We start from the raw sequence: 25,326 nt of genomic DNA, 5'->3' as shown, positions 1-25,326 counted from the left end.
ACTTATGCTGTTTGATTTCCCGTCATTTTCTCTTCTTTCATTTCCTCTCATTTGCATTGGTTTCTCATAGGTGGAAACTGGCAGTGTGATTTGTACAACTGCTCTGTGTGTCAGGCTGTGAAAGGAAATCTGGGGGCCAGCCGAGCTACTGGGGCCACTCTGTCCCTTAAGCCAGGTGCCAGTGGGATCACAGTGGGCGGCCCCATCAGCGAACGGAGGACAGTGGCCGCTGGCTCACCCATTCGCTGTTGAAGAGCTGCTTTGGAGCATTGAGCTGGGCCTTTTAGCAAGAGGGTCTGGAGTGTTCACACAGTGACTCTAGTAGTTTAACTCAATTTGTGGATTACACCTCTGAGCAAACCCAGTGATTGTAAACTTTATACGTTCTGATTTGAGATCCTTGAAACACTCATTGTGTCACAGTTGTCCGTTAGATACTTTCCCTTTTTTCATTATCTGGTAGTAAGAAAGTACCCACGCATCCAGTACCTTGTGATTTTATGATCTGGGAAGCGGAGGGCTTAACCATTGTATTAGTTGTTTTAAGTTTAAGAAGTCATTAATCATGATGAGATATCGTATGCCTTAACCTTGATAAACTATGTTTTGCATGATTACACCTTAAGGTTGAAACACATTTCATTTCATCATTTCCCAGAAGGGGCACCAAATTCACCCATTTCCTGTTTTTGATCTCAGAGTGTTCTGTATTTCCTCCATACCTGCTTTCCTGGCAGCAAGACCCTGGAAGCAACTGACACCAAATGCATTTACTTCAGGTGCTTGCACTTTGTATGTAGTTGCAGTCAGATACACAAGACTTTTGCACAGAAATAGAGGCATGAAGCCAACTCACCGTTCCCACCGGGCATTAATCATTCAGTGAACTGGTCCCTGAGTGCCTGTGGTGTTGGGACTCGGCACTGGGTCTGACCCACACAGCCACAGTTCACAGCCACAGGCCACCTCAGCCAGCACCGCATTCACACAACATTTGGGGAGGGAACATTTCTTCAGCATGTTCCAAACTGCTCAAGCCTACTCCATTTTACTTTCAGTGTGTTTTAACCCTTCTGGATAAGGAATCTTTCTGGAACTGCTAGACCACCCCCCAACAAGATCCTTTGAAGAATATCTTGAAAGTGCTTTAGCCTTTTTATTTTCAGTGCAGCTCACCGTTGTAAATGCTTAGACCCAGTATGATGGACAGAGGATTGCATGCAGACACCTGGCAAAGCCTGCCAGCAGCGAGGCTTGTGTTGTCGGGGCGTTCGTCATTCATTTATTCAGGCCCTCAGGAGACAGTTCCCACGCCTGCGATGTACCACGCAGACCACAGATGTGTGTTTTTCTTGCGTCTGGTGGCCAGAAAACTCACTTGTTCATGTCTGACCCCTGGGTCTTGAACATGGCTCCAGAAACAGTCACTGTTTCTATGGACCTTATCATTCACCCCTCCTTAAATGACCCTGGCTGTTAATTCTCTTATCTGTTTGCGTAGTATTTTTCAGTTTCTTCCTCAACTTTCTAGTTTGCAGCTTTGAATCTGCTGAGTGTTAAGATAAGAAAGAGCCATTTAATCATTTTCACATCATTTTCACGACAGTCCACGTAGTGGAGGGCAGACGCCCCTGGCAGGTGTGGACGGGCTCACCCACGAGTAAACAGGTGGATTTTAGTTCAAAGGTTTCTCACTTCCCTTTCATTGGTTGTCTCAGAGGCCAGTCTTACTCTGCTCTCTCATTCCTGACCTGCTGCCGTAGGTCATTGCGGACAACAGCTTTGCCTCTGAGCAAGAGTAATATCACTGGCGTGAGGTCAGCTCGTGACAGTGATGCTCTTGAGTTCCCCAAGCTTATATTTTTATGTTTTTCATTCTGTCTCTCCTTTTCTTTGGCTGTGCTGTGAGGCCTCTTAGTTCCCTGAACAGGGATTGAACCTGCTCCCTGCTGCACCAGGAGCACAGATTCCTAACTACTGGATCAGTAGGGAAGCCCAGTCAATCTCTTTAATCTGTATTTCCATCTTTCCAGTTTTTGTTACACTTCTTTCAGTCACTTAAACCAGAAGCTTCCAATCGAAATGAATGGCTCATAACAGTTCTTTATCTCAAGGGCAAATGTGTCTTTTTTTTTTTTTTTCATTAGAAGTGTTATTTTACTTGGCTCTCAACCATGACATACGTGGGAATAATTGGCAACCTGAATATGAGTGTTTTGTCATTACAGGGAGTAAAACTTCCTGTGAATTCCAAGTAGTGTATATTTTTCCATCTTATGTATTTAGACTTTTTGAATACTTCGTTGCCTGAAAATAGACTTTTGCTCCTCAGCAAGGTTTTTGTGCTTAGTCACTCAGTCGTCTCAGATCCTTTGCAACCCTTTGGACTGTAGCCCTCCAGGCTCCTCTGCCCATGGAATTTTCCTGGCAAGCATACTGGAGCGGGTTGCCATTTCCTTCTCCAGCGGCTCTTTCCAACCCAAGGCTTGAACCCACATCCCCTGTGTCCCCAGCGTTACAGGTGGATTGCTTATCTGCTGAGCCATCGGGAAAGCCCCTGAATCCCATTTTCTTGCCTCAATGGCAGAATCTCCTCACAGGAGTTGAGCTGGATAGCCGGGGTCCAGAGGGGAGATAGGAGGGGCCAGCAGGCATGTCGCCCCGTGGGACGAGCCTGGGCTCTCCTCTTTCCTGCATCCCATGAAGTTGTGGTTTCACTGTTCCCAGACTTCCAGGGCACTCGGCAGAAGAACTTGCCTTCCTGCCCCCTCACCTCTGCTGATCATACCTCTGTCCGCAACGTGCTGTCCTTAACTGCAGACCCTTGACCACCACTGCCCCTCCCCGGGGTGGGGGCTGATGAGAGTCACCCACCCGCTGCACGGATGTCTGTTGCTCCTTGCTTTGCCCTTGGCCTGTGAACGTAAGGCTGGATTCCTGCAAGGCTTGCCTGTGAGGGAGAGAAGCACCTGCCCCCTCCCTGCTCGGGCCACAGTGCTCGGGCTCTCCGATGTCGCCAGCTGACCCTCGAAGCCATTCCTCTGGTGGGACACTGAGTCTCCTTGCCCGCAGGGGCTGCAGAGACCTGACTGCCCAGGGTTCGGGGGCTGCAGCTCAGGCTCCACGGTTCATCATGTGTGTGCTCAGTTATGCACTTGTGTCCGACCCTTTGTGACCCCATGCACTGTAGCCTTCAGTGAGTCTCTAAGTTTCTTCATTTGTTGAAAAGTGTCAAAAAGCCTTTTACCTGTTTCTCCCTGGGCCTCTGTTACAAGGAGGGAGACCCATTCATCCCAGGGACCTAGCCTGTCCCAGAGCCAGGATGCAGAGTTGTGTGAAAACTCTGAATGACAAGAAGATCCAGGGAAGGGGAAGTTCCCTCCCCTCTGGGAGCTGGTGGGTTCTGCCCGTGCTTATCTGTAACGCAGAACTCGCACCCTCATGGCAACTGTGTGCAGAGGAGCTGCTTCTGGGCTAGAGCTCCTCATCTGGAAGAGCTCAGTGGTTCTCCCAGCCCAGGAGCCCTCTGGGGCCGCCCAGCGTGAGTGCTGTGAGCAGGCATTTCATTTCACTTAAAAGACGAGCCTGGGAAGGGTGCACAGAGGAAGGCGCTGGGCAAACGGAGAGGAGAGAACCTGCACACAGGCAACCACCGCGCCTCCAGGGTGCTCTGGGCGCCAGGCTGGGTGCAGGAGGGGTGCGCAAGGTGCCTGCTGAGGCGCCCACCGAGGGCTGCCCTGCGGGGGGCGGGGAGCCTCCATTACCGAGATCAGAAACCAAAGCACCAAAACGCAGGGTTGAAAAAGGACTCAGACTCCAGGAGTCTTGAGCCTTTAGCGGCCTTCTAGCCTTTCTGCTCGTTGTCCTTGACTTGGAAGGGACTTAAAAGTCAACAGTGCCCTTGATGATAGGCTGTGGCATCCTGGGTGGCACAAAGAGTTGGCTCAGCGGGTGTTCAGTGAGAGCTGGTTGAGCAAGTTTGCCCAATACTCAGAGTCTTGGTTTGAGATGGATGCTTGGCTGGTGTCAGGGTGAAAGCATCATGTGGGGGTAGGAATGATGGGAGATGCACAGAGTCATCTAGAATGTTCACCCAGGAGGCCTGGAGGTGGAGTCCTGGGGCCCTGCACCCCAGGGGGCATGTGCAGGAGTGAGGTGGTGCCCGCAGGTTGGTTGGCCACCATGTCCTTGGGACGTGGCCTCTCGTTTTAGATTCGTGGTTATCCGCTTACAGGGTTGTAAAGAATAACTGGGAAGATGCTCCTCAAACGTAGTCTCAGGAGATAACCAGTAGTTTTCTGGAAGAGCAATCATAGTTCTTGGAAAATAAGGAAGATGAAAGACAGTACGTTCATTTTAAAACCTGTGCCTGGAAGAGAACTTTCCATCTGAATTCACAGACCTCAGAGACTGGTGGACAGGGCTCCCCACCTCCACCCTGGAGCCACACACGTTGGAAACCCTAGATAAGCAGCCTCCAGGCTCCTCCGGTGGGAATGCCTGGCGCAGGGCTCATCCGCTGCTTATCTCCATGCACAGAAGATGCCGCAAGCGGGCTCATTCCGTTTCTTTCTCAGTTTCCCTTAGATTTCACGCTTTTCTCTCTGAGCCTGTTCTCGTCTCTTAAATGCTATTTGGAGGTCCCAGAGGGGAGCTGCCTACATATACTTATGCTTTCTGTTCCTGTGGTCCACTGTTTTACAGGTCTCAACTCCAAAATTATGTGTGTGATGATACAAGGCAATGTGACCATGTTTTACTCCCACTTTTTAAATACATGAGAAAAAAGATTGTTCCCCTCAAATTAGTGGGAGTTTCTGAGTCTAGAACAATCTAGGGCAGACGTGCAGTTACCCTGGACCACATCCCCCAAAACACTGGGTGCAGGACAGACGGGTTCCTTCCCATCAGGGCTTAGAACTAGGAGATGGTCCTGTCCTAGAAGTCTGACTGAAATGCAGTGAAGTGTGTGAGTATGTGTGTCTGGGGGTGTGTGTATATGTCTGTGTGTGTTAGTGTGTGTATGTGTGTGTGTGCACCTATGTATATGTGAGTGTATATCTGTGTTTGAGTGTGTGTGTGTGTATGTCTGTGAGTTGGGTGTCTTTGTAGCTCTGTGTGTGTGCGTATGGTGTATATGAGTGTGTTTTTGTATGTGTGTGTAAGTGTGTGTATGTGAGTGTATATATATGTGTGTGTGTATGGAGATGTCTGTGTCTGTGTGAATGTGAGTCTGTGTGTGTGTGTGTGTGTGTGTGTAGGGTGGCATGCGTGTGTGAGTGTATCTGGGTCTTTGTGTGTATATGTCTGTGTGTGTATAAGGGATGTGTATGTGTGTCTGTGTGTGTATGGGGTATATCAGCGTGTGTGTGTGTGTGCATGTGTATATGTGTGTCTGTGTGTCTATGGGGTGTGTTGGCTTGTGTGTGTGTGCATGTGTGTCTGTGTGTGTATGGGGTATGTCAGCATGTATGTGTGTGTGTGTGTGCATGTGTGTCTGTGTGTATGGGGTATGTCAGCGTGTGTGTGTGTGTGTATATGTGTGTCTCTGTGTGTGTATGGGGTATGTCAGCGTGTGTGTGAATGTGTATATGTGTGTCTGTGTGTGTATGGGGTATGTCAGCGTGTGTATGTGTGTCTGTGTGTGGGGGGTGTGTCGGCGTGTGTGTGTGTGCATGTGTGTCTGTGTGTGTATGGGGTATGTCAGCGTGTGTGTGTGTGTGTATATGTGTGTCTGGGGGGTGTCGGCGTGTGTGTGCATGTGTGTCTGTGGGGGTGTGTGTCAGAGTGTGTGTGTGTGTGCATGTGTGTCTGTGTGGGGCGGGCGATGTCAGCGTGTGTGTGCGTGCGCGCGCACGCTCCACCCGGCCGCCCCCCCATGCGATTCCTGCCCCGCTTCCCTTTCTGCCACTTCTCCATGACTCTCTGCCTTTCGGTTGGGCTGCTGTCCCCGGCTTCCTCTTTTCCTGCATCCCTATATTTCATTATTCGCCCTTGTTCCTCTTCTCGGGCTTGTACAACACAGCAGGAGGATGTGGAAACGCAGTTGCGATGTGACATGCGAGCTGCCGTGTCACAATCGAGCCTGGCGGGGCCTGCATCCCGGCGGCTTCGGGACGAGGCGGGAGAGGGGAGCCGGCCGAATGCGGAAGTCCTGGCGACGCCGGGATGCTCTTCCCCTAAAGCCCGCGTTTCCGATTAGCCGAGGCCGCGGAAGCCGTTGACCACCGTTTTTGCCCCGGGAGCATGAGGCACCTCAGAAACGCCTTCCTGAGTCACCCCCTCCTCGCCCCGGGCCACCGCTGAATCCCAGCTTCCCTGTCTGCCTGTCTGTAGGCTTTTGTCTCCTCAGCATCCCATCTGCCCAGCCCACGGCTGCAGCTCCTCATTCTCACACCTACCCAGGCCGCACCCCCCCCACGATGTGGCCTCCTGAGCAGGGACCTCGATGGCCCCCTCTGGCCTGGGAGCCTCATCTCAGCTTCCAGAAGCCTCCAGAACCTCATCTCCCCATCCTCCACTGTCTGGAGGACCCCCGCCCCGCATGTCCTCTGGGAATGCCTTCCTTCTGCTTCGCGTTTTGAACATGATCCTCCGAGGCGGCCAGGCCCTGTGTCACTCACCCAGCTCCAAGCAGGAGGATTCCCTGGTGCTGGATGGCCTGAGGCGGGGGGCTCCCTCCTCTTGCCCCTCTTAGACTGAACCCTCCTGCCCTCAAAGACCCTATTCCCCACTCAGGGCTCTGCACGCACGCTCTGCACGGCCTGAGCATAAACCATCCCCGAGTGCTAGATGCCGCATCTCCTCCAAGGACCCCCTCCATAGCCTCCTTCCCTGCTGGCCCCGGAGGCTCTGCAGAGGCTGGCGCAGCCCGGGGGGCCTCAGGGAGGATGGCGTGCAGTGTCCCTGGCCAGTGACCCCCGATTTCAGTCTGTTTGCCATCGTGCAGGCATGAGCTGAGCCGGGTGAGCTGCCAAAAGCAGGCATGGGGTGGGAAGAGGCAGGCTCTTTCTCCGCCCCGCCCGCATCGCCGCTGGGGGCCCTGGGCAGGGTGGGGGACTGTCTGAGCTTTATTTCTCGGTTTTTAAAGTGGGTTTGTAGGGTTCCTCATGCAGGAATCTCTCCTGGATAGTTCCCAGCTGAGAAACGGAGGGGGCGGTTTCTTCACGTGGTTTCCTCACAGGACTGCTTCAGGAAGGAAAGAAATGGGTGCCCAGAAAGTATTTCACGTGGTCGCTGCCCCTAGTGACAGGCACGGAGCAGAGGGGACTCTGGGTGGTGGCCGGGCACCCCTTGGATTTTACACAGGAGGAACGTGTGACCTGAACTGGTCCTTTTCACACGGTTCTCAGTAAATGGCGTTGAATCATAAAGCTAGGAGGGGTGGACAGAGGGGGAAGGAGAAACCTTCCTTATTTCAGAGAAACGTTGCCTGAGGGAAGGACAGGACTTTTTGAGAGATCATAGTCCTAAGAAACAGCTGAAACCTACTAGGAAAAATGTGATGCTTCAGGTTCTTCCCACGAGATGTGAGATGTGGGCTCAGCTGCCAGGAAGCTGGGTTGTGAGTAACCGGTGGTCCCTTGGCAGGGGGTGGGGCGCCTATGCCCTGTGGCTGCCAGGCCCTCACCCCACCCCCCCAAGGGTCTGGACCCCTGGCCCGGCCTTTAACGCTGGTGTCCCATCTGACGGTACCCAGCCTGAGGCCCGGTGACCCTCTCAGGCCCTGGAGGCCCTGAGGTGGAGCTTCCTCCAGCACCTCCATGGACCAGAGCGCAGGGTCACAGCCCGGAGCTTCATTGCCAGGCCTGGGTTACTGGCCTTGTGTCTGTTGGGCATGGAGCTGAAAGTCGGAGAGTGATGAGAGAGGGGAGAGGGGAAAAGGGGAAAGTTTTAGAGTTCCCTAAGAGAACTGTAGACTGCAGAGTATTCGAGCTTCTTTCACCACGGGTCGCAGTAAGTCCACCCTGGACACTGAAGAGCTTGCAGGAGTCATGTCTCGAGTTTGCTGTCAAGATGGTAGGGTTCCTCACCCAGGAACCCCTCCAGGATAGTTCGCAGCTGAGAAACAGAGGGAGCAGGAACCTCACTGTGACTTCTGAGTGGTGGAGATGTCCCTGATGGTGAGGTGTCATCTGTTCGTGGGGCTGGCGGCGGTGGGGGGGTAGGAGTGGGACCCAGGACCGATCTGTGCTCAGGGCCCCGGGGACTCTGCCCTTCACTGTAAGAGTCACTGTTGCCAACAGGCCCTCTGCCTCTGAGACTATTTTTCTAAGCTGACTTTGTAACTATGTGGGCAGGGAGAGTGGTCTTTGCCATTGACTCGTGCACACACACAGGTGTAAGCCCTGGCATGCTGACCAGGAGCACCCACCCCCCTGCATGTGTGTCCCAGCCTCCAACCTCAGCCCTGCCATCCCCAGACCCAGGTTGCCTCCTATTTTCTGCCAGGTCCTCCCCGATCCTGGCCTCCGCTGCCAGTGCTATTGGGTGGAGAACAGGAAGAAGTGGGGAAAGTAAGGGGAAGGCTTGTCTCCTCCCTGGACCTCTGGGTAGGACCCCAGACCCCACCCCAAGCAGCCTCTGCTTACAGACCCGCACCCTTTAGACGGACAGCGTGCTGCTGCGCCCGTGGGCTCAGGACAGCGGGCCAGCGGGCCAGCGGGCAGAACCCTCCGTCCAGACCCCCGCCTCCCCTGCTGAGTCACCTCGTGCTTGGAATTCCGGCAGGGACCCCTCCGAGCTTCTGGAAGGGAGGGACAGCCAGGGACCCACCCTCCTGTGTCCTGGAGGAGATTACTTTATCTCTGGCCTCCCTGAGTCGGGGCCCGGGCTCCTGGGATCTGCGGGGCTTGACACAGTGCCAGCTGGGGAGCCCGAGGGAATGGCCCGGAGCATCTGCCCAGCCCCACAGGAGCCCCCCTTGGCCCCTCTGCCCCTCTGCCCCCTCTGTGACGGAGCAGCCTGTCCCGTGCCTCCTCCGTGGGCCTAAAGTGCACACAGCGACCAAGCCTCAGAGGCCAGGCACAGCTGACAGTCGGGACTCTCCCAGCCTTCAGCGCTCCATTCCCCCGGCAGTGGCGTTCAGCCTGCTGTTTCAGTAGGGACGAGCCCTGGGAGAACCGCATTTGAGGCATGCTTAGAGTCACATCGGCTAAAGCGCTTGTGCGGACGCCCAGGCGGCAGCGAGCTGCCCATGCCCACCCCTCCCGCCTGAGTGCTCAGGGACCCTGCACCCACGGCCTGCTCGCGCCCTGTCTTCACGGGGCCTCGATGCTGCAAGCTGGCCCCGTGCACCTGTGCCGGCCCGTCAGCACCACCCACAGCCCCATGTGCGGCCTGAGCAGAGTTTCCATCTCTGACTGTTTCGGCCTGTCTGATCCAGTGTAAATTCCCCTCACTGGAGTAAGATTTGGGATGGAGAGACAAAAGTCAGGGTCTCCATACACCCATGCCCTCACGCTATCTCAGCCTCCCCCCACCAGTCTGTGCTGAGACTTTTAGGGCTTCTCAGGGCTTCCCCAGTTGTCTGAATTTTCTTCAGTCCTTATTTATTGCCTGAAAATGTCCATTTCCTTCTGTCTTTTTAAAGCTTGAGCTAAACTCTCTCACTCTGTTTATTATTATTATGTTCCAATTTTCTCTTTTTCATGGTTTTCTTTAGATTCCAGGAGTTGGAGGTGAATTTTAGAGATTTCATCTTGGTATTTATGTATACTTGCAGTCTTTGAATAGGCAAATACTATTTTTACCAATGGGGCTTCCCAGGTGGCTCAGTGGTAAAGAATCTGCCTGCAATGCAGGAGACTCAGGAGACCCAGGTTCAATCCCTGGATGGGGAATTTCCCCTGGAGAAGGAAATGGCAACCTGCTCCAGTATTCTTGCCTGGACAGTTCCATGGACAGAGGAGCCTGGCGGGCTACAGTCTGCGGAGGCAGTCCACGGAGTCTCAAAGAGTCAAACATGACTGAGCAACCTTACATGCACATTCTTACCAATAAAAAGGTAATTTCCATAAAGGAACAACTGGAAGGACATAACTTTCTGAAAATATCCCTAAATCTATCCTTTAACCTGTTCACCCTGAGTGGTGGTAATCTCTGTCTCAGAGGGTGAGTTAAGGACGCCAGAGCAACGGGTTCAGAGGCAGTCCCATGAACAGAATCCGCATTTTTGAACCTCTTTGCTCAGAGGCACTCTTTAGAAGAAGAATCTTTGCTTATCCTGGTTTCCCTTTCTAAATTATAGGTTTGTCAATCAGAGCTTTTCCACGCTATTTAGTTCACTGTGAACAATTCAATTGTACTAATAAAACATGAACAAAAATAGGGCTGGTCCCCAGCTGTGCTACACGGAGAGAAGATCAGGAGTTGGTTTATCCCATCGGATCGTCAGGTCGTTGGTTAGTTGTTATGGGAAGGAGGGCAGAGTTCGCTGCGGCCATTTTGTCAGTTTTCACTTGAAGCAACCACTATTGTTCCATGACCTGGTGTCAACTGGAAACCCTGTCAGGGCGAGTGATGGCCAGCCCCAAGTGGAGGTGAAGACCTGCTGGGGTTTTGGGATGGAAGGGAAGTCTGCGCAGACTTGGGTTTCCAGGCGCCGAGGGCAGCTGTCCTCTGAACCACGTGGTCTTACAAAGCCCAGCCCTGTTGTTTTTCCTGGTTATGAAAAACTTGGTGGGTGCCAGTCGGCTGTGGCTAATCCCTTCGGCCTGAAGCCTTTGCTGACGAGAAGATAGGTGGTGTGTTAGCCGTGGTTATCTGCCCGCGCCTTCCCACCGAGGGGCGGGCTGGCTGAGAGAGAGGCCTGGGGAGCGTTGCTGTGAATCTGCACATGAGCCTGTCAGACGGACATGGTGGTTCCCATTCTGATGAGGCACTCAGGGCTCAGAGCGGCTGGCGCCTCACTGAGTCCACAGCCCTGGGGGAGGCAAAGCCGAGTGGCTGGCCCTGCGGCCCTTGCACCCGGCTCTCTGACGCTGCCCCATCCTTCCTAGAAGTCAGTGAGGCTGCAGATTCAGGGACGTCTGGGATGTGACGTCCCAGGACACAGGTAGGAGGAGCCGGAGGACTCATTCCAGCAGAAAGCCTGGGCCCGTGTGCTCAGTTCTCTAAACTGAAGTCAAGTCCAGCACTTTCCCCATGACTCACTTGATCTAAACACACCCCGCTGCTTGGGAGTCGCACTCAGACGTGAGCAGCATGGCGCCTCTGTCGTGCAGCTTCTCCTGGAATCTATGTGGGTTTCTGAAAATGTTCAAGTCGGACGGTTGTGTCCAAAAGGAATAGTGAGGAGTTGGATTCAAGGCCCCTGTGGTGAGCGCTTCACGTTCCAGCCAGGGCCTGCAGCCCTGTATCTGAACACAGGATTGAGCTCCAGACACACCAGGTTCCAGAACTAGGCGTGCATCCTAAGGGCTCTGAAGTGGAGTTGGCAAGGGCTGTGTAGCTGAGAGAGAGGGTGGGTTCCAAATGGGTGTCGCAAGGATGGGAAAGCAGAGGGGCCTTGCGGTGGGTGGGGAGTCTTTGCTAGCTGAGCAGGTCGGGGGACGAGGCTTGGAGGAAGAGTCCTTGACATCTGCACAGGATACAGATCTGCTGGGACAGGGACAGCTTCACACCAGCTGCAAGGCATTTCTAGAGAGATGAGGATGACGGTTTGCTTCCTCTTGCGTTTGGTTGTCGGAATAGTGTTACCAGCTGGAGAATCATTGTCATTGCTGATCAGGATTTGACAGGACCTGGGGTTTTGTCTTATTGTAACAGTGCATGCTACGTCACTTAGTCATGTCTGACTCTCTGCCAGCCTATGGACTGTGGCCCACAGGCTCCTCGGTCCGTGGGATACTCCAGATCAGAATACTGGAGTGGGTTGCCAGCCTTTCCTCTGGGGGATCTTCCCAACCCAGGGACTGAACCTGTGTCTCTTATGTCTCCTGCGTTGGCAGGTGGCTTGTTTACCACTAGCTCCACCTGGGAAGCCCTCATTAGAACAGAACAGACTAGCGGAGACCTTAGAAGTAGGTGCCCTGACAAAGTCAGCCTTGAGGATGAGGGTCTCAGGCCCAGGGGTCAGATGCTTTGACAGGGGAGCCAGTTCTGGGTGGGGGTAGGAAGCCCCGGCAGGGTGTGAAGCAGGTAGAGGCAGCCCCGCCAGACAGCACGGTGGCTTCACGCATGTGCTGGATGCGATGTGATTGGAAAAGGTCAGAAAGAAACAACTCGAGAGAACAGGCCGTCGAAGGCCAGGGGTGGGAGTGCGACCATGAGGTCGGAGAGGGGACCACAGGCGTGTGGGGCTGGAGGAGGAGAGCGGGGTGTGGAGGAAGACCTGGAGTTTGGATTCCACCTGCTTGTTTGCAGAATGAAGGGACAGAAGGGCAGGCAGGCGGGCTGGAGCCCCGGAGAATCCCGCCATCAGCAGGTGCTGGCACGTCGTTGCTTCCTGTGTCCACCCAGGACACAGGGCTGAGCGGACACTGCGGGCCTGGGGTCTGAGGAAGGATCTGGAGTGAGAAGGGGGTGTTGCAGGAGGAGCCTCTTAGGGATCACTCAGCTGAGATGTGAGCCAGCCCTCATGGGCTCCGTGTGCGGGGTCAGACTATAGCTTCCTCTTCTGTCAGTCTGGAAGGACACCCCTTTCTCGGCGTGAATGGTCAGGAGTGTCAGAATTCTCTCCCCTGGTAGGACGAGGCACTCCCTCACATAGAGGATGGTCTGAGCACAAAGGTCCACCCCAAAAACATCTGGTGTGGGGGAATCTCAGAAGAGTCTACATCTGGTACTTCTGCAGGACGTAACTAGCTCTCCTGCAGGAATGTGCTCTTGGAGTTTCGGTTCTGACGGTCCCTGGTCCTCTCCTTTGCCCACTGGCCCAGGCGGGGACCCTCTCACTAGGGCCGTGACAGGACAAGGATGCCCATCCCTGAAATGTGAGATCTGCAGGCATCGCAGAAGTCACTGCAAACCATTCTTACACAAGTTACTGAGACTAATGATCTGATCGTGAGCAACAGGCTTAATACGATTTGAAGACTGTGGATAAAAGTCATATGACAGCACGTTTCTAAGTTCTCTAAATACAGATCTGAATGTATTTACACTAAAGTCATCCATCTTTCTTTGACTTGAGAGGGGACAGACTTCTTCTCTCCCAGTTTGAAAATCCCAAGTACATCTTCATCTCTTCCAAAGGTACCAGGAATATGGGAAGCGTAGAATTATATCCTTGATAATTTGCATGAATAAAAGGCCCTGGGTGGTTTCTGGGCCTTTCACCTTTTTTTCTCAGAATGGTCACCAATGTGCAATCTGAATAGGGTTCAGAATCTGAAGCATCCCCAACATTTTATACAGAAATGTTCATAACAACTCAGGGAATAAAAATTCCTGCCAAATGAGCTCAATTTGCTCTTGGCGACAAGAATGCATCCTGTGAAATTTAGGAAACTGATCAAGGTTCACTAAATCTGCTTCTGTCTACACCCTTTTATGAAGCAACAGCCTGAAATTTGGGGAGGAATTTACAAAAGAAATGAAGAGGCTGGGAGTCAGTCGAGACATCACTCCTGCTCCCACGGTGAAGCTTCAGGACCAGCCAGGACTGTGACCAGAACACATCGGCTCTGCACCTGTAACACAGCCCCCCAAGTGCCCAGGGAGAATGGGGGTGCAGCTGATGTGATGTTCATTGGACACGGGGACACCATGGGCGCATAGGGCGCTGGGGTCAGTGGCCAGGGAGAGTGAGCGCCTCTGCGACATGGTGCCCGCTCTGCATGCTTACTGCCCGTGGGCCTGGGGACCGGTGGTCCTGGAGAAGGCAGTGCTGGGGTGGGGGTGGGGGCTTTCACTTTCCAGACTGCTTGTTTGTAGTCATTTTAATGATGTGGGGGAGTCTTTATTATAGTAAACATACGTATTCTTTATTTTATTGTTTTTAAATGAAATACAATTGAGATACAGAATTATGCTAGTTTCAGGTGTACAGCTCAGCGATTCAGTGTTTTTACAATCTGTACTCCTTTAAACCTTGTTACAGAATAATGGCTGTAATTCCATGTGCTATACGATATGTGCTTGTTGCTTATCTGTTTAAAATTTTATATTGGAGTATAGTTGCTCTGCAACGTTATGTTTCAGGTGCACAGCAAAGTAATCCAGTTATACATGTACATATGTCCGCTCCTTTTAGGTTCCTTTCCCATACAGATTATTACAGAGTATTGGGTAGGTTTCCTTGTACTATGCAGGATGTCCTTATTAGTTGTCTATTTCATATACAGTGGTGTGTGTGTGTTAACTGTGTGGGGAATTCTGTCCGTAAGCGCTCTGTAACTCCCATGCGTGGTGTGTGTGTGTGTTAACTGTGGGGAATTCTGTCCGTAAGCGCTCTGTAACTCCCATGCGTGATGAGTGTGTGTACACACATCTCAGTGTGTGCTTGTGTGCAGCCGCAGTAACTTTTAAGCTCTCCAGCTTCATAATGGAGAAAGCGCAGCTCCCATAGCCCCATCCTGCAGGCAGAGTGTGTATGGAGTACTGAGTTTCTGTGTTAATTGCATATGGTCTCCGATTCACCTGGGCCCCCGCTCACCACCAAGAGGACAAACTCCAGAGCTTCCTGGAAGCCCCAGCCCCTCCCTGGCGCCTTAGTGATGGTTCCTGCCTTGTAGGACCATGTGGGGACTAAAGGCAGTTTGTGGAAAGAGCTCATAAATAAGTCCCTGTTGTTTATAGAGTTCCTGGTGCCCGCCTTCCACGAGGTGCTGGCCTGATGAGAGTAAAATGGGATGAGATGGGACAGAGCAGGACAGGAGAGTGTTTGCACTTCCCTACTGTGTGCTTGTTCCCTGCAGGAACAGAGGAGCTTTCCTTTTTCTGAACTCAAAAGTTGGTACTTGCAGGAACGTAGGTGGTGCCCGAGCAAGAGTGAATTTCTATCAGTTCTGCTTTCCTTGGGGAACAAAAGCGCTATAGCTACAGAGGATAAGCAGAGAACTGATGCTCCTGGCGAACGGATAGCGTTCGCTGTCTGATGATTGCTGTACTGTTACTCATATTCAATGCAAGCTGTGCTCATGGGATTCGGTGTTGGAAGGTCTAGCTCTGATCATCCGGGACCTGTGTGAGCGCACGTCTTCTCCTGGGAGGCAGCTTTAGATGAGTATCGCTCATCTCTCAGCCCTGTAGCTGCTTCACTCATCCACTCTATCCATCCTTCACCTTCACCTGCCCCTCCTCACTGTCATACATGGCCTCTAGCTGAAGGGGTACCAGGAGGTCCACTTTCAAATCAAGCCATGCTCAAGCCCGTCAGCAGTCTCAGTCATTTCTCAGAGAATCAAGGCAGTGATGTCATTTAATCAGAAAATTATATATTATGTCATATATTCTGATGTCCCTGATTTTAAAAGGTAATACTGACCTTTCAAAACATCTTGGCCTTTTCTCCCTCATCTGAGATGGTAGCACCCTGTGACATGGAGGGCTCGGGGCTTCAGAAGTTGGAGCTCAGTGAAGATGACAGAATTGCAAAGGTCCCTGTGAAATCAGTGTCCCTGGTTGACTGTCTGCTGACCGTGGAGCACGATTGGACCAGGCAGGCCAGCTGGTGCCAGCCCTGCTGGGCAGCGGGAGGGGAGCACCAGGGCTGACTGCTAGATTCAGATGATCAGAAGGCAGGAGCATCCGAGGAACAGGAGGAAGACAGGAAGGCTGAGGGTTTACTAAGAAATGATTCAGGTAGCAACTTCAAGGAATAGCTTTGGCGGTGTCTCCGTAACTGTTTCCCATTCTCCCAATGTTTTACTGACATCTTCATGGGGAAGAGGGGAAGGCCTGTGGGCACACAAGTTTGGGAAACACTGGTTTAAGCCAAGTGCAGTAGGTCTGTTTCCTGCAGGAAACTCAGCCATTCAGTAGTTCAGCAACATGTTTAATTCAGCAGCTACTCTGTGGATGTAACTCAAACTGCCACTGGGGTGTCACTTCAGACAGAACTCGTGTGTGTGTGTGTGTGTGTGTGTGTGTGTGTGTGTGTGTGATGTGCAGTGTCTGTTAAGTTCCAAGACATAGGCACACAACTGGAAAGTGCTAACCTATAAAACAGAAAAAAAAAAAAAAAACCCTTGGTAATTTGAGGTGGTGATAGTCTTTATGAGGACTGCTGATAAGGAATACCCACGGAAATTGGTAGTTCACTTTGAGGTAGGGAAAAACACAAATTTTTCCCCACCCAGTGTGTTGCATGAACATTTTCTAATTTTCTGTGAGGACTTTCTAAGAAAAAGCCAAAGGAAGAACATTTGCAATGCAGGCAGCCCGTTAAGAGTCACACTGCTTCTGTGAAGATAAGCGCTTTCCCAGGGGAAGCTCAGCTATGATGAGCAGATCTTGGACCTGTCTGTACCAGCTCTGCTGAAGGGTTTCTCACCATTCTAGAATGTTCCAGAAGCAGTGCCTAAGATGCTCAGCACACCGGAGGTTACTCTCCAGCATCTGTGTGATCTGGTGCCATGAGCTCAGACCTCTGGGAAGTGGGATCCTGTTTCGAAGTAAGCACTGTGTTGCCATTTCAGCCCTTCGTTTGAAGGCTGACAGTGCCAGACTGGTAGCTCAATAATGGCATTGAGTAATATTACTTTCCTTTAAAAAAAAAAAAACAACAACAATAGTTTCTTTTAAACTCTTACTCTGTCTCTTGGATGGTGTTACAGCCCAGCTTTCTTTTTGCCTTCTTTGTTGCAGTGGCTTATGGGGCTGACGGCTTTAGGGATTTCCATGCAATAATTCCCAATTCTTTCTCTCGTAAGTATACACTTTGCTTCTAGAAAACGATAATGCATGTTCATTTCATACGCAGTTCCCATAGTGTAAGTATTGTGAATGCATGATTTTTCATCACCTTCCTCCATACTTGAAACATTGAGATTAGTATCAGTCATGCTGTTGATTAAGCATCTGCCACCGAGAATACCACTTAGACACTTGAGGTGTGTGTGCCTGGTTTTATCACAGACTGTTGGATGCACCATGGAGCGTGCTTTCCATGGTGGCAGTGCAGTAACAGGAAGGGCAGAAGTAATAATAGCTTAACGGAATTATTACTCTGCTAATGCTGTTAAATAGTTTCATTATGAATTTTACCAGTATCTCCTCTTTGGTTGACTGTAATGATACTGACCAGGCTTTCTGTCACCGTTAAATAACCCAACATACTTTCAAGATACCTTGTACAATTCTGTAGGACAAAGAAGGATGCGCACTCTCCTTCTGTAGCTTGGGAGTATTAATTTCAGAACTGAGAGGAGAAAAGTCGCAGGGCATCAAGGCCGTTAGTGCGTGGTCCTCACTTCCTGAGCAGACACGCTGAGTGCTTCTGTGTGCGGGACGTTCCTGATCTGAGCTGTCAGACCCAACACAGATGTTAATTTCATTTTTCTTTTTTAGGTTTTGAGAGATGATGAATGATAAATATATTTGAGCGACATCCTTGAAGGAGTATTTTAAGAAGTGGAAAGGGCTTTTTAAAAATGTCCAGAGAGTCGAATACTAAAAGCGATGCAAGTTGGTTGCCCCCTTAGGACATTAGTCTTACTAATATAGAGCCTATATTAGTAAATGTTCTAATGTTATAAAACAATGTCAGAAGATAAGTCATGCTTAATCCTGTAACAAGTATTAACACAAACTCTAATCTCAGAGGTGTCAGTAGCAGTTAAAGAAAGGTTTATGACATCCTGGCCATCAAAAACTCTTTGGCACCAAAAGGGTTTAGCAGTTATCAGCCTAGGGTTACCCCTTTCCTTGCAACCTGCACTGACTGCTTTTCCAGTTTATAAAAGTTATAGAGATCTTCCTTTGAATTGACTTCAAAACAGCTTGATATTTATTTCTGTGAGATCTGTATGCATGTATATATAAATGTTTATATGTGGGTGTATATGTGTTTATATGTGTGCTTATGTGATTATATAATTATATATTAAGGTACTAGCACAGAGAACTAATATTAATTTTGAGATGAAATATGGAAATATTTGTTGAAATATTAAAAAGTCAAATGCACTTAAGAGTAAGATAATACATTCTGACATGTTTTCATTAAATCTGAGAAGGTTTAGGATCAAGCAGGTTGCAGTGTTGGAGAAGATCCTTTGGTGAAGACTTCAGTATGTAAAAATTGCTGCCTATAAAGATACACAATCCTTGCAGATGCTGTAAGACAGATGATACGTGTCTCAAGGCCCTTCCTGTCCGCTTTTATACAGTTGGGTTCACAAGGTTTTAGTATCTTCTCTCCTCCTTCCCCACCCCCTCCCACATACCCAAGTTGCAACTGTTGATCTTGAGGCGGTCCCCACCCAAACAAGCAACCCAACTGTTCTGGGCCAACATCACCACCTAGTGGTCATGATAGAGAATTGTCCTCTTCATTTACCTCTCTTTTTTTGTCCCTTGTTGAAAGTTGAAAACAGTTTGACCCTATTCTCTCAGTTTGTGTCCCCTGTTACCTGAGAAAAATGTAAATAAATGCTAGTAACTCATTCTGTTTTTCATACTCTTCCTCTTTTATCTCTCCCTGATTTCATTCCTTTTAAAACCCAAAACATCAAATAAGGACATACATATTTCTAGTTGAGGGCTCCCCTGGTGGCTCAGATGGTAAAGAATCTGCCTGCAACGCAGGAGACCTGGGTTCAGTCACTGGGTTGGGAAGATCCCCTGGAGAAGGGAATGGCTACCTTCCCATTAGGGAAGTAAAGGAAGTAATCATGCCTCCTTGCAGTGAAAAATCCTGCATTTTTAATGATATAAGTTCTAATCAGTGGTTTCATTAACCTTAAAGTGCTTAAAAGTTTTCATAAACCTTTAGAGGCAGCACAGAAACTTCTACACATCTTTCTTCCTCTAAAATTTTTAATTACCTTCATTCAAGATACACCTTAAATATGTTTGATCTTTCCTAGCTGGTCACCAGTTGCAGGACTATTTCTGTCTCCTGATTTTTCATTTAAAATACTGAGCATTTTGAGCTTACCTGGTCTAAACTCATAGTTTAGGGAATATCTGTTCAGTGGAAAAATGCCATCTGAGTACCAATGCTTTACCTCACCTATAAATATATAGACACATCCTAAAGGGAAAGGAAAGTGATGGGGAAACAGGATCTATCTATGAGGCAAGGCTGCCAGGGTGCTCTATCCCTTTGCATTAAAATGTTTTAATCTTTCATGAGGCCATACAGTGGTTGGCAGCAGATCCAGGCCTCCTGGCCCCAGTGACCCCGAGTTCTCTGGATTCTCTCAGGGCTAACCTTGTCTGTGTGCTAATGGTCAGGTGCCCAGGGTCACTCTAAAGACTGTCCAGTTGCTAATAACATAGAAAGCCTCTGAGATGTATTAAAACGAGACTTTCATTTTCCCAAATTTTAAATTGCATCTTGGAAAGAAAGTGGCTTTTGGCTCAGGGTTTGAAGGCACATCCACTCTGCCGGCAGCCATGCTTATTAAATAATGACACTGGGGCCTCGTCCATTAGCTCCCGGGACTCGGTGGAAAAGTTAGCTGCACGCTTAGGCCTGAACCAGTGTGTTCCAGGGTCAAGAAACACAAAGTCTCCATTTCATGTTCTGTATTTAATCAGTTCCATTCAGCACCATACTGAGTTTGACATTTTTCTAAGTGGTGGAAGGACAGAGTTACAAAATATTTATAAGTATAATCCCCATATTCAAGGAGAGTATAACATTTCATAGATGCAGTAATGCAGCTAAGCAGCTTGGGGTCCAAAGAAACAGAACCGATAGGAATTCAGAGAGGGGATGACCACAGAGACAGCATCCGTGGGCTGGACCACGGAACGCTAAATGCAAGTTAGGCAGGATGACTGGTTCCTGGAATTGATGACAGCATGGGTCTGAGGAAGAAAATAAGAGAGGGCTGACCACATGGCCTTCTCACACAGGGTGCAGTGGCCCTGCTTGTCTCTGGGTGGGCTCTGGAGTGTTTGGGTGTGAACCTGCGGATGGCCAAAGTTCACACCCGTCATCGGGTCCCAGTCTCCTCCTTCATCAGTTTGAGCAAAGGCTGCTGCCCCTGAGTGCTCCGGGATGTGCAGTTCGAAACTACGGAGCCACCAGCTCTCAGACCCGAGAGCCTTCCTGGGAAGGCCTACAAGAGGCAGGGGCAGGCCCTCCACAACCGTGCCCACCCCTCTGGTGCCTTGAGTGGGAGCGTAGCTGCCAGAGCCACCCACCACCACCACGCTCCAGACATTGCCTTCTGTCCTCCAGCAGTGTGGAGGCCTCCCAGGGCAGGGATCCCCCTTAGGAGGACCTCCAGTCCCCCTTTTGTCTTCCTCGCACTTTCCTTCGTTCAGGAACTTGGGGTCGGGGGCATCTCTGCTCTCAGCCCGAGGCTTATGTCTGAGCCCAGTGCATCTGGGCCCCTCGACATCTCGGAACGGGCTTCCTTCTGGCCCACTCCAGACTGTGTTTATAGGAGGCTGCAGCCCGTGCGGCAGGGAGACCCTGTAGGTCAGTGACGTGGGCCCCCAGGCCTGCAGCTTCTACTGTCCTTTCCTTGGGCCACATCACTAGTCAAACTCACCGTCACGTAAAACCCCCGAAGCCACTTTCACATTTACAGAAGTGAAGCCAAAACGCCCCATCTGAGCTTGTGTTTCTCCAGTGTGTCTTCTGCCTCATGTGGACTGTGCATGGATGTATGTTAGACTTCAGCTCTTGAGATCGGATCTGTGTTTGCCACATATCAAGACAGTTCCCTGCCCTGATTTCCATCATGTACAAGAATAATATGACCGCCACCTGTGTTCACCTCCCCGTGAGACGAGAGCCCTTTCTCATGGACACCCGCCTTGGGTTGGGGGCGTCTCTGCACCTTTCCCACGCAGCCGGCACCTAGGGTGCATTTGTCCACAAAGAGGTAGGAACTTCCCCCTCACACGGAGAGAAAATTCACACATGCTTGAATCTGCTGAGCCAGTGGCTGACGTGTGGCCCACTGGGTCTCACCTCCACCCCCGGGCCCCCTCTCACTGGCCACAGACCTTTCTGTGACCGTCTGGCCTTGAATTCTGCCCCCTCCCCTCTGCCCCGAAGCGCAGGCAGCTTCTAGCTCCGCATCCCCAGCATGTGCCTGCTGGCTCCTGTGACTCCACGTGTCTCTATGTGACTCCAACCCTCGGTCCAATCCCCATGATTTACGCTCCCCTCACCTTGCACAGGCATCTGGGGACCCCCAAATTGGGGAGCTGCCTACGTTTTTTTCATAAAACTAGAATACCACACGATATTGAATTTTCTTCTTTGTGCTTACTTAGCCTGTTGTGGTGCTGAGTACGTCTACCTAAAACCATTCCAGAGGATCCACGATGATCGGAGAGTAAATTTATGAAAAGATCTCAGGCCTTTTCAGCCTCCTGGTTTCTTGAGTCTATGAATACAGTTCTCAGAGAAAATGTCACTTGGCAGAATAATGACCAAGTCCCGCCTTCAGGGACTGCCGTCAGATGAGTGTCAGGACTTCCGGCGTGAGGGCATCTGTGAGGTTCAAGGTGACATCCGCCCCTCCCTTCCCATTCCCTCTCTTCTCTGGCTGCTCACCCCTGACACGCTTCACCTGTGCTGCCCACAGCCTGCCTCCAGGACCAGGCCTGGGTCCCGATGGCAGAGAGCCATCTCTTTGCCCCCTCAATTCGCTCACAGCTCCAGCTGGCCCGGTGCTGACAGTTTCCAGTGTTACAGATGAGGAAACCAAGGTACAGAGCAGGCACTTGCGTTGTACCGGATCTCAGCATTTATAAAGAATGGAGCTGAGATTCCAAACCAGGAATTCTGACTTCAGAGTCTCAGCTCTGAGCTTGCCAATCATGAGAGCTGTGTTGAGTCCAACCAGCTTGTTCCCGGCACAGGCCTTCTCAGACTCCAGTGGGAGTGGCTGTGTCCATGGGGGTGAGTCTGGGATGGGCCTCGTTCAGTGGGTCTGGGCTGGACCCCAAAGTCTGCCCTTGGCAGCACGCTCTCAGGAACTTGCTTGTGGTCCAGGGACCATAGTGGGAGAGCCACTGATCCACAGGGCCAGTCAAAGCCCTTGTGGTCGTGGTTGCTGTCTGTCTTGCTGATTATTTCACTTGGCATAATTTGCCTCCTTCCTCTTGTTCGTCTGTAGAGACTGTGATGAACACGAGGGCTTTCGGTGTAACTGCAGTTTTTCTTGGTCATCGCAGTGTTGGATTCAGCCGTCCCTTATCAGTCGGTGTTTCAGAAGAGTGCAAACCAAATATCTGCTTTCTTTGCCAAGAAAAACACACGAATGACAGAAATAATGACCCTAAATGTGATGCTGAGGAAGCAACAATGCAAAGTGGACAGTGGTTATTGTATCATAACCAAGAGCCCTTCACCTCCCCTGCCCCCCTCCCCATGCCCACACGCGAGTCTTCCTTTCTGAAAAGCTGGTACAGATCTGTTTACATTCACAGACCATCCCAGTCAACCCTTGATCAACTGGAAGAAACCTCAGACTCATGGCCCTACTTCAGGATACAGGTTTTATTATCACTCTGGAATAAGAAGGGTTTAGAGTGGTCATGTGCCAAAGAAACAGACAAAATTCTTTCAGGAATCTGCAGACAGAAATCTAAGGGTGTGTTTGCTGAGTTTTGTCCCCACGTTTATTAATACATGAATGAATGAAGGAAAGAAAGCTTATGCTTATCTTTATGCTTAAGGGGACTTTCTCAGCTAGATAAGCACTTCTCAGGGGGTTTTGCCAAACAAGGGCCCCCACCTGTGGGGGCTGGATTACTTGACAATCACTCATCTTCTGGGATCAGGGGTTCTGCTGGCTCACAGGGTGTTGGACTTGGCCTCGGGTCACTCCAGAGGGGCTGTTACGGTGGACCTGGTGACCTTACCCTGTGAGAGCCCCCCATGCCCCCCCCAATCTAAAGTGAGAATTTATAAATAGCTTTTCCACCCATCTTCACCCTCTGCCATTCGGACCTACAGAAAGGGCAGGCAATTGACCCAGCCCCGAGATGCCAACTGCCACAGGTCACAGCCCCCTGGGGGCTGACGGGTCTGGGCCGGGCTGCTGCTCCCCGGGATGAGGTGCTGAGAACCTGTGTCTGGAAGCTGCCGCTCCCACTGGGTCACGTCGCTGCTGGGCGGTGCTGTTCCGTTTTTGCCTGACACTGAGCGGCCCCTGTGTTGTGTTGTCTCTTTCAGCCGGTAATGTTAAAGTAGAGACTCAGAGTGATGAAGAGAATGGGCGTGCCTGTGAAGTGAATGGGGAAGAGTGTGCGGAGGACTTGCGGATGCTCGATGCCTCCGGAGAGAAAATGAATGGCTCGCACAGTATCCAAGGCAGCAAAGCTTTGTCAGGAGCTGGAGGCATTCGACTTCCTAACGGCAAACTAAAGTGTGATGTCTGTGGGATCATTTGCATCGGCCCCAATGTGCTCATGGTCCACAAGAGAAGCCACACTGGTAAGGCCTGGCGTAGCTCCTCCTTCGGTGGCCCGGAGGGGCCCGCGGGGTGTCGCAGAGGACGAGGCCCCTCCCGGCCGAGTGTCCTGAGCGAGGTGTAGCCTCCCTGTTCATCCAGAAGGACTTCTAAACGTGCACCAATTCTATCCTCTAAAGCTGTAAACAGGAAGGTAAAGGGAACACGTGTGTGAGTTCTGACAGGGGCCTGAGGTCCTGCTCGCTGAATAGGGGCGGCGGGGCTGTGCCAGATGGCTCCCCCATAAGGAACCAAACAGAGCAAGAGGCTGATGCCCTGAAACCCACTCCTCAGACTGTCCACCGAGAACCCAGGAGTGGGAAATGCATGTCGGGGGTATCTGATTCTTAGAAACAGTCATTGAATGCTGATGGAATGGTGTAGTCTTTCAGAAAGACTTTGTTTTCAGAAGTCTTCTCCTCCAAGGCGACACTCCCACCGAGATGGTTTGGTTGCCAGTGGCTCCCACCTGAGGGCTTCCCTGGAGGCTCAGACCGTAAAGAATGTGCCTGCAATGCAGGAGACCCTCTCAGATTGGTAAATAATTGAATACCTAAACCCCCGCCCTAGCGGATGTGGGGGATGGAGGGTTTGGCAGCAGAAGAGAAAGTATTCTGGATCCAGAATGGAAGGAGTGCAAACTGAAGGCTGCACCCCAGCTCCTGACCTGTTCCCACACTGGGGCCTGGAGACAAAAGCTCTGCCTTCTGCCCCACCCGTGTGCCCCGAGTGCACTCACGGCAGACAACCAGTCATGTGCTTACCCACTGGAAGGGTCGCGAGTGGCCCTAAAGAGTCTTCAGAATAAAATACTAACAGGGCACACCTTACCTTTAACGGCATGCATAAAGAGTGTTTAGAACTGAGTAGAAACTTTACTCTTCTGCTCTGAAGGTGGAAAAAAAATAATAAACGTGCCCAGTCTAGTGATCCCACTGAAAGTTTGGACATAAACATACCCTGAGCCCCTGCTGCCCAGGGGTGCTGGCGGGGGGCTGCAGTTAGGGTTAGGATTAGGTCATCTTAAAGCCAGGGTCTGCCCCTGCTCTCCGCAAGAGGAGACTGGCAAACTGGCAAAAGAGCAGACTGAGAAGGCAAAGTGGGTTTCGTAACCTAGCTCAGGGAAGCGAGGCAGAACATGAACGTCGCGACCTCATGTGTTTCTTCCCTGGGCCACACGCTCATCTGCTTATCGGAAATGAAGCAGGAACTCAGAAAATTCGTGGAGCAAAACAGCTGGGTTGTAAGGAACTGCAGATCTTTGTAGAGTTGTCGTTTTTATATTTGAATCAGGCAGTTCCCAAAATGGTTTTCGGTCGTCATCCACCTGGAAAAGCCGTATAATATGTCTACTTTCAATCAACACTCATTTTCGATAAAAACTTAACTTCTGCAGTTTAGCAAACTTTGTTTTCCCTAATGTGCCTGGTCATCCCCCAATTATCCTGTGAGCAATCCCCAGCACATCTAGCCCTAAGGGGAGCTCACAGGAGAGCAGTCGGGAGGCGGAAAGTAAAGTGAACAGAGGTTAGGTGGTGAGAGACCCCTTACAGGATGCACTGGGACCCACGTTAATTCATTCCTGGCAGAGAAATAGACCTCGCAAATGAATTACTTTCCTGTTAATTCATGTAAAACCTCACTATACAGTGAAAGTTCTCTTCAATAAATATTTGATAACTGAATGAAATGCTGGCATACTAAATGGCCAGAATATAATGACTGCCTGCCGTGATAAAAAGAATAATTGCATTTAATGATAAACCTGCCAAGTATAGGTATGCAGAGGAGA

At 50.8% G+C, this 25,326-nt stretch overlaps 1 protein-coding gene across 25 annotated transcripts in view; it reads left to right on the top strand.

Moving 5' to 3' along the window:
- Positions 1-25,326, top strand: part of IKZF1 (IKAROS family zinc finger 1) — a 117,671-nt gene that overhangs the window by 45,535 nt on the left and 46,810 nt on the right. For 12 of the 25 annotated variants that reach the window (XM_042248359.1, XM_042248341.2, XM_042248344.2 and 9 more), the window contains 2 exons: positions 16,753-16,812; positions 23,258-23,518. The exons of 6 other annotated variants lie outside the window; for them this stretch is intronic. In XM_042248359.1, the coding sequence (XP_042104293.1) occupies positions 16,753-16,812; positions 23,258-23,518 (321 nt within the window). Of the gene's footprint in view, positions 1-16,752; positions 16,813-18,122; positions 23,519-25,326 lie in introns of those variants that run through there. 7 more of the 25 variants (XM_060414421.1, XM_027968423.3, XM_042248353.1 and 4 more) reach the window with 3 other exon arrangements.

Source organism: Ovis aries, chromosome 4, assembly GCF_016772045.2.
Source record: "Ovis aries strain OAR_USU_Benz2616 breed Rambouillet chromosome 4, ARS-UI_Ramb_v3.0, whole genome shotgun sequence".
Classification (NCBI taxonomy): Eukaryota; Metazoa; Chordata; class Mammalia; order Artiodactyla; family Bovidae; genus Ovis; species Ovis aries.
The sequence above is the reverse complement of the archived record's forward strand: the minus strand, read 5'-3'. Positions and strand labels throughout refer to the sequence as shown.